This window comes from Papilio polytes, unplaced genomic scaffold (assembly GCF_000836215.1).
Source record: "Papilio polytes unplaced genomic scaffold, Ppol_1.0 DF822067.1, whole genome shotgun sequence".
Classification (NCBI taxonomy): Eukaryota; Metazoa; Arthropoda; class Insecta; order Lepidoptera; family Papilionidae; genus Papilio; species Papilio polytes.
Genome location: NW_013527137.1, coordinates 373,069 through 382,541, shown reverse-complemented (window position 1 = coordinate 382,541; position 9,473 = coordinate 373,069). Strand labels below are relative to the sequence as shown.

Here is a 9,473-nt window from a genome sequence, read left to right as displayed (position 1 = left end):
TTCCTTGTATTAACATGTAATTAAACATTTTACAATATTACAAGCTCCATCTTTTGTTTGTTATAAAATAAAGCCATGTCAATATTTTGTTGTTTTATTTCATAATTTTGCAAAACGTTTTCTTACATGTCAATACTATGACACATGCTTGATAACTGATGTAGTACCTTTGAGGGAAAGTACCGGTGAAAAATTTCGTTCAGTATACCTTTTTGGATTGCCTTTGGTTAAAATACTGATTATATCAATCTTACTTTTTTAAAATAATAGAAAAAAATAATAATAATACTTCCTCTGATTTTTAAACAATTTTATTTTATTGAAATATTTACAAAAAACAAATTCAACACAGGAATGATTACATTATTCTTAATAATATATTATGTGTTACATTTTAATAATGCTAATGTTTTCCTTACAACCCACTTACATTACACTTATACAGGGTGTACGAGGAAAGATGTGTACAATGGACTACCAGATTCCTTGGTCAACAATATGACGTTTTGATCCAAATAACCTCTACCCAAAGCATATTCGTTTGGGCGCTAGAGGGCTCTAAAGTTTGTGATTTATTTATCATTTATTCAAATGTCACTAAAAGGGGTTTTTATAAATTTTATTGATTATCAATAAAATTTACAAAAAACCATGGTTTCTGTTTGTTGAGCTACATCTTTTTGAGTATTTCGTAGATCGTCACATTTTCGACTAAGGAATTTGTGGTAGTCGTTTGGACATGACTTTCCCCAACACCCTGTATATTATATTTACGGTTATTTACAATAATATATAATAATATAATAACACGAGATGTATATTCGTGATTTGTTTGTTTATTTTTAGATCTGATGATGCCCATAGACAACTAAAACGGAAGACATAATCTGTATATCATGTTATAATAATGCTTACATAGTAAATTCATGAACCATTTTGTATTGATTCAGCGAATGCAGTAACTAAATCATTGAACACTTTACTAGTACTTGAGTCAGGCAGTTCCTTTACTGCAGCCAGACCTTGTCCTGCAAGTTTACCAACACGAGGGTCTATAGGTATGGTACCAAGGAATTGCAGCTTAGATATCTCTGCTAAAGACTTCCCGCCGCCACTTGAAAATATATTTGTACATTCGTTACATGTTGGACATTGATATCTGAAAGAAATTTCATAGGTAAGAGTAAATGAGGACTAATGTAAGCTACAATTTTGCTTTTTACAATTTAAGTTTTGAATAAAGAAAGTAATTAAAGCATGTGGTCATCTTTCATATTAGTTTATTTATTTATCACTATTCTTACATATTGTGGTGTTATCCAAATAAATCAATTTTCATTGTTTATCTACAGGATCCTGACCCTTTTTTATGTAAGAGCTATTGAAATATTCAACAGATTACTGTGGGATAATACATTTTCTTAAGATAGTCTCTGTTTTACTTTTATTCTTTGATAATGAAGTTACCAAATTTTAATTTTTTTAGAAGTTACATGGTTACATGTAACTTCTACACGTACACACGTATACACATTCTATTTTGCAATACATATTTTATCTACATCAAGTAGTCTTAAAGTTATGTGTTACTCACCCACTCATATTTTCAATAATACCAAAGATTGGTATTCCAGTTTTCCTACAAAATGTGATTTCCTTCCGGACATCCTCAATGGCTACCTCCTGTGGTGTTGTTACTATGATTGCTGAACATTGAGGTATTTGACGAAGATTCTCCATTACTGTTATATGCTCATCTGATGTGCCTTAAACATTTAATTAGAATGATCAATAAGTAGGTTTAGCCACAAATAAGTATAGTTTTGAGTGAACTTTTATTTTTTTTATATCATAAGGTGCAAGCAAGCGGCCACCTGAATCTGCCAAAACAGAAAAAGCGATACCTGCCCATAGACAATTTTAATTGTAGATGATTGCCTACCCTTAATTGACGGTGGAGGAGACTCATGCAAAGAGAATATTTTCCCTTCCTATGCACCTCCTGCGCAGTTTGATCTATTTTCCCTTCCCAACCAATTCCACAATCCAATAACGTATAATTCCTCAGATTTCAATGTACTATTATGTAATATCTTGCTATTTAGTTAAATTTAATATAACTTCATCAGAAATTATTTACTGTTATTTAAGTATATCAGTTTATTTAAAATACTAACCTGGTGGAGTATCAATTACTAAGAAATCAAGATCTTGCCAATATACATCTTCTAGAAACTGTTTAATCATTGCAGTTTTCTTCGGTCCTCTCCAAACAACAGCGTCGTTGCGAGACTTTAGAAGAAAGCCAATTGACATAACACCTAATCTCTGTTCCTTATCCAAATAAACTGGCACCCAACCATCTGGGCCTTGGTGGATATTCTCGTTTTCCAAATTTAAAATGTGTGGCACACTAGGACCACATAGATCTATATCCAGGAGACCCACCTGAAAAAAACCTTTGTTAGTACACCTTTGGTAGAATAAATCCATAGGCTAAAATTTCCACCTCTAATTTTATCTTAAACATGATATAAATTAATGAAAAAACGAATTTGCCCTGAAATAAATGTATTGGGTGAATACTTTCAGTAGTAGACATTTCATAACAAAAATCTAACCTTAAATCCTCTTTCCTTAAGAGTAAGTGCCAACTGCGTGCTTACTGTTGATTTACCAACTCCGCCTTTCCCGGATAAAACTAGTATTACAGATTTAACATTATCTAACATTTTGTATATTTAATTTTGGTTTACCAGGAAATTAAAGGATTATGAAACTATTTATCAACAAAAATTAATTGAAATGCAATGTCATTGTCAATCCCGTCATTTGTCATTCAAATCAAAGACTGAGAATCATAGAACTTTTCTTAAATATGTAACGTTTTTATTATTAAAATAGTGTTATTATTTCACAAAACAAATACATGTCATTTATAGTATTGCAATTTGTGATGTTTTCATAGTTTTAAATATAAAAATTGTATTCAACTTGAGTTTTTTTTCGATTTGTTGCTCTATTTATTTTTTTGACAGCGCTTGCGCCAAATAACGACAGTGGCGCCACCTATAATGTTTTTAGTTTTATAAAGATTTTTTAAGTGGAGGTCGTGTTAACTGTGTTCAGATACTTAAAAAGAGAAATGCTACACATTTTCTTTTTCATGACTGATTTCAAACAATTTTCTCACACAATTTGTTTGAGAAATAAACTCTCCCTTTATATTTCACTTACTTGTATGTGAAGTCCAGTGTTTGTGTAGTTTCTTGGTATAGAATTTGAGTTCTGTGGTTGTGCAAGGATTTGTACCGGGTCTTGACTACTTCGTTGCTTTATTTTACGTTTATGTATTTCGAAGGTAAGTTATCATGTAGGAAACCTTCGGTATCTTATAAAGCTAATGCATGACTTGCTTTTCGTATTTTAATTCAATGTTAGACCTAAAGAAATGATTTTGTAACTGGATTTATGCGGGTGTGTTCATGTACGCGATCGTTTATTTTACGACCCTTTAACTAAGGAGGTGGAGGGGTGATCCCCGATCGTAGATTGTTAGGTTTATTTTTCTAGTTAATTACATAGTTTATTTTTCTGCTAAAGTTCAAATTTCTATAGCTTTGAATTCTGTAAAAAAAATTATTTTGAGTTAAATATTGAATTTAAATTAAGGGTTGAAAGCATAGATTTTTTTTAATTATTTCTCGATTTTTTTTAGTAAATAAGAATATTTTTGATTTTCAGGATAGCATATGGAAAAGACAGAATTGTCTAATTTATATTCTTTGAACCCATTTAAAGTAACATAAGTGCATTCTGGTATCATCTCTAGAACTAGCTATTTGATATTAAAAAAAAAATGTCCGTCCATGAGAGGTGATTGAGTGCTAGCCTAGTATAAGATAGATAAATGTACTGGTAGTTATTTATTTTTAAGACAATGAGAGAGTTATAAATATGTAAGAGGGTTCCAGAAGTAGTAATTCAGTTATATTATAAAAAAAAATTATATAAAACAGCAGCAGTGTGTGAAGCAAGCTTTTATTTTATTCTACAAGGTTGATCAGAAAGTCACGGTTCAAATAAAAATGTGGAATGTGTTAGGATAAAATTGATTTTCTTAAAAAAAAAAAACAAATAAAAAAATGATGTTTATAGTCATGGGGTTGTCTGTGGAATAAATGTCTGCTGTGGATGAAGTCAACATCCTCCATGTACATTTGATCTGTGACATTCTGATCTCTGTATGTAATTCATACTTCGGTTAGTATTTACTTTTATAACATTTTTTTTAACGGCTACATGCCACTCTCTTGTCCCCCTAACACATTTTAAGTTAGCAACCTGGGGAGCGGGTTTATCTTTATTTCTTTATTTTTAACTTAAAACATAAATTTACATTAAAATCTTATTTCTATCTATCACAGTTTATATCACTTTATCTAAGCCTAAATTAAAAAAAAACACAATTAAATTTAAAATACAACATAGACTAGAATATTTTGACCACATTTCAAAAATGCAATTAAAATTATTTACAGTTAACATTTATAACATTAGAAGGCTATAGATGAGTGTGTAGTTTTCGATACATATTTTTTTTAATTTAATGCGACCGGAATATAGCTTCCGCGAGAAGGGGAATTAATTTCTTGGTAAACCGTATTTCCTAAGAAGCCATAATTGTCGACTTGGGGTGGGATAACTAATTTAATTTTGCGAATTTTTTGTCAATATTCCGTAAATGATATGCCTTTAAATAAGAGTTTAAATTTTAGATGATTAATGTTTTCGGATATTATGTTTGTGATATTTTCGTAAAGTTGTTATGGTGTAATAATTTTTTTTATCAAGAATCGTGATCGCCAAGAAAGCTACAAAAGCTGAACGCGTTACCACGCTCGATAATTTACTTGACCAACAAACACACTGGACTTAATGGAATTTAAACATCAGGAAACAAAATTCCTTTAGAGAAACCACGAATTTCACGCAAACTAGTAAAAACTAGTCTTCTTTCGGTTTTGATCTATGTCTAAAAACTATAAATTTTGACTTATACTGGCACTTATCGTACTTCATACTAATATTATAAATGTGAAAGTTTAGATGGATGTTTGTTAGAGTTTGTAGCCTAAACGGCTGAGCGGATTTCGATGAAATTTGGCATAGATGTAGATGATGGTCTGGAAGAACACATAGGTTACTTACTTTTGTATTTTTTAACTCCATGCGGTCGGAGTCGCGGGCGAAACTAATCTACAATAATCGACGATAAGTTGATTTTATAAAGCTTTTAGATAAAAGCTTTTGTGTGTGTCCAATAGTTACACGTTCGTATGAATATTAAATAGATATTGCATATCCGGGATGCATTTTTAGGTCACTTGTTTTCCGATAACGTAATAAATTTTATTACAAATATGTTTATGAAGAACATAGCTTGATAACAAGCACACGTACAGCAGTCAGCAGCTTCAAAACTATTTCTCCTTAACTATTTCTCGTATATTTTTCACGTAAATGTAATTCATTTGCAGTTGAGTTGTGGAGGTTTCTATTAAGGTGGTTAGCCGAATATCGGCAGTCGGGTATTTATTTTAACCCCGTGTTTAAAACTAGTTATTTATAACAATTAGAGATATAAATAACTAGCTGTTGCTCGCAACTTTGTACGCGTGAAATTAACAAATAAAAACATACTATGTTACTCACCTTTGTAATGGCGGAAGAAATTTTAAAATCGGCCAAGTTTTCACGTGAATCTAATTGAATACATACAATAATACAAATCTTTCATGTTTATAATCATACTTCATACTAATATTATAAATGCGAAAGTTAAGATGGATGAATGGATGTTTGTTAGTTGGTTCCCTAAACGGCTAAACGGATTTCGATAAAATTTGGTATAGATGTAGGGGATAGTCTGGAAGAACACATAGGCCACTCATTTTTTTTTAAATTCCACGCGGACAGAGTCGCGGGCGAAAGCTAGTATTAGTATAGAAGTGTAGGTCATATAATAGTGAAAATTAGTTGCTTTTTGTTGTACTGTTGTAGGAATTTTAGGTTTACGTTTCATGCAGATGCCATATGGCACTAACATTTGGCGACAGAGGGGTGTTATGTTATGATATATTCCTGAGTATTTATTATGAGTTTGTAGGTTGTGAAGCTTTTAAACAAATGAAACAACTCACATAAACATCTGCACTAGTTTATTAACCTAATTACGATTCTGTGCAGTTTCAAAGAAATCCGCCTACAAAATATCCATAGAGAAATGAGGATGGCTTCACTGGATTATGGTCTGTGGATGGACTTTCAAAGGATTACTGAATCTTTTTGAAGGATCTTAAGTTTACCTTTTATCTTAACGTAAACGTAGGAGATATAAATGTATGTTTTAGTTCTTATTAAAACGTCTCTTTGATATATACAAAATAATAAATACGAAGACATTTTATGTAAGAATATGAAGTCGAAAGGATTACTGATACTATGATATGTGTTTTAAATTTTATAATTAAAAAAAAAGTGAGTAGCCTATGTGTCCTTCCAGATTATCCTCTACATCTATACCAAATTTTATCGAAATCCGTTAAGTTGCTTAGGCTACAAACTCTAACAAACATCCATACTTCTATCTAAACTTTCGCGTTTATAATATTAGTATGAATAGTATAATTAAAAATACTGACTTAAAGAGCTGCTGTTTACTGTAAAAAAGTATATTTGTAATGAAATTGGTCAAGCAATAAAAATAATTTTGCGTCATACATCATTGAAGCAAGTCATCAAAACCAGATTCAGTATTTTGCTTGTAAGTCAAAAGCCTGGTTGAATCCATGCAGTAATTATGTGAAATAATTTTAACTGACCTTTAAGAATTAAAAACCTGTGTTGGGCAAAAACGTGAATAACGCATAATTGATAAAAGGAAAATGCTAACAGGACATTGTTAAAAGGAATTATGACTTGTTTAGTTTTTTTTTATAAATAGGTTATCTATAAAGTAGAAAGTAAGGCGACCTTACGGCTGTTAATGTTGGGTTTATTGTGTGGCTACACGAGAATTGGGTTATGGGAGCAGCTCAACATTTTTCTATAACAAAGCTCCGAGTTCTATTTTATAATGACTGCGACATGTTTAGTTTGTTTTTTAATGTTTAATGTTCGCGTAATAAATGTTACACAATAAAAAAGATTGAATGTTTATTTTATTTTCAGTCATCTTTACTGTTCAAAGCAAGCACCCATAGAACAAGTTGACATTCTTTTCTATACAAATAATAAAATTAGAGTGTCTATTTGTAATATCAGAAGAAACATTTCAGATTTCGAGAAAAAGATATAATTGCGTTGCTGATAACGAAAATTGCATTTAATTTTTTTTGTCTGTGTCCGCAAGTCGCGTTTGATCCTGGCAATCTCCGAAACGACTGGGCCGATTTCGACCGAACTCTCACTGAAGGGTAGCTGACATAGACGGGCATATTATAGGCTACTTTTTATCTTAGTATTGCGTGGACGAAGTCGCGGGCAACAGCTAGAATAAAATAAAAATATCACAATATAATACCTTGACTATCTTATAATGCGTTACGTACAAAACGTTAGTAATAAATGAAGAAAATTATTACACACCCACCCTAAAAGTTACGCTGGGGTAAGGTTGGTAATATTCTGACACGCGTTAGAATCGAACCCTCCAATGCGAGGGCGACATCCAGCATATAAATCACTGACCCCACAGCTCTCCGCCGTTATTGCTCGCTTCCAGCTGCGACTGGAATTCTTAATATTTATTTCCCTTCACTCTTCAATTTTCCGGTTCACGGCCACTCGTTGCAGTTGTTTTTATTGTCTGTCAGAATTGTGTCCTGTATACCTGTGAGATATTGGTTGATATTTCTCATTTTAGTGTTTTAAAACATACTTGATATCGTTAAAACCGGGTGAAATATCAGGACTGGCAATAGTACTGCATTGTCACCATAACTGAAAGTGTTATATTATCTTGTGAAAAAATTCGTATGTAGGTTTCGACTTTGTTCTACACTTGTGGTTACTATAGCCGATCCGTTGTGACGGTTTAGCGTTTCTACTGTACTTTTGCTGTAGATAAATGTGGGAATGGATTTTGTCATGGATCGGAACGGAACGGAAGTGTGACAAAGAGGGCATGTGAGCGACAGAAAGACAAGTTGAAGGGCAAAAGGTGAACAGACAGATCAAACGACGTCAATGGAGCAGGAAGTGTAACGAATGAATAAAAGTTTTAATTGATTATCTGGCGTTTTACTTCATCATCGAAGGATCTCAACTACTACGTAAATCTAGTTAAACGCCGACTAAAGTTAGTTCTATTTTTGTGTCTTCTATCTATATTTTTGCCTAACACAACGACCTAAATTTCAACCCCCGTTCAATTGACACGCGCGAAGTTTATCTAAGAGGAGGGTAGGATGGGGAGGGGTATTCATCTGGCTCCTGCCTGGCCACTCCAGAGTCTAGATAGCGCCGCGGGCTCCGACACTAACGACCATCTAACGAGCTACGAATTGGGTTAATGTACCCATCGAGCGCCGCGGATGAGGGCGATACATGGAGGATACGTCGAGTATCAAGACTCCCCGGTCACGCTATACGACCAGTGGTTCTATTTATGTGTTTTTGTCGAGTTTAAAAGTATTGGCGAATTTTCTCACATTTTTGTTAGCTTTTTCAGAGTAGACATTGCACAAGCATGAAAATATGGAAGCGCGTAACTTACTAATTCAACTTTTATTTGCGAGCACTACAATATTTTATCAGAGGTAATTTGTTAGTGTGTTAGTAATGGTGTGCCCTCAAATGTATGGTTCCTGTTGAAATTTGTCTTATAACAATGCAGGAACACCCCTTCGACCTTGACATTAGATTATGTACACATTTGAAGCGAGGGTGGAAATCCAATCAGCTTCCCCTTTGCTGTGCACTACACGCTATAACCGAGAGTTATACGTTAATAACGCGACGGAATGTCTTGCTTATACTTGTATATTTAATTAAAGTAAACCATTTTTATGCACCGACTGACGCGAAGGTTTTTAATATGATGTACGCCGAAATACTTACGTACGTCCATACCATTACATGTTATTACATGTAATGAAAGGAATGAAAAGAAAAATCCGTAGTTTTAAATTGCTTAGTCGATTGATGAATAAATTAGCACTCAATTTGTATTCTAGGTTTTTTTAATAACTGGATTTAAGAAATAAGTAACAACTATTTCAGGTACTTTTTTGATTATTTTATTAATAACGCTATTTTGATGTCATTTCTAAATAACAATAATAGTATTAATCACATTTCATTATCAGTAAACCGGCTGTGGGAATTTAACATTAGGTCACTGACCTTGACATCTGTATGCTATGTTTGTGCAATACTATCTTTGCGTAGATTGGATTTTGTAATTCTTT

General features: G+C 32.6%; 2 protein-coding genes across 2 annotated transcripts in view; one reads left to right on the top strand and one right to left on the bottom strand.

Moving 5' to 3' along the window:
- Positions 1 to 347: 347 nt before the first annotated feature.
- On the bottom strand, positions 348 to 2,825 carry LOC106107215 (cytosolic Fe-S cluster assembly factor NUBP2 homolog). The gene is made up of 4 exons (XM_013287973.1): positions 2,622 to 2,825; positions 2,178 to 2,448; positions 1,595 to 1,766; positions 348 to 1,159 (listed from the first exon to the last, which is right to left on the bottom strand). The coding sequence occupies exons 1-4, from the start codon at positions 2,730 to 2,732 to the stop codon at positions 925 to 927; spliced, it is 789 nt and encodes a 262-aa protein (XP_013143427.1). The 5' UTR covers positions 2,733 to 2,825; the 3' UTR covers positions 348 to 924.
- Positions 2,826 to 3,100: 275 nt separating this feature from the next.
- The window catches only part of LOC106107372 (protein tweety), a 51,077-nt gene continuing 44,704 nt past the window's right edge, over positions 3,101 to 9,473 (top strand). The window contains exon 1 of the mRNA XM_013288207.1: positions 3,101 to 3,361. The gene's annotated coding sequence lies outside the window, so the exon portion shown is untranslated. The remainder of the gene's footprint in view (positions 3,362 to 9,473) is intronic.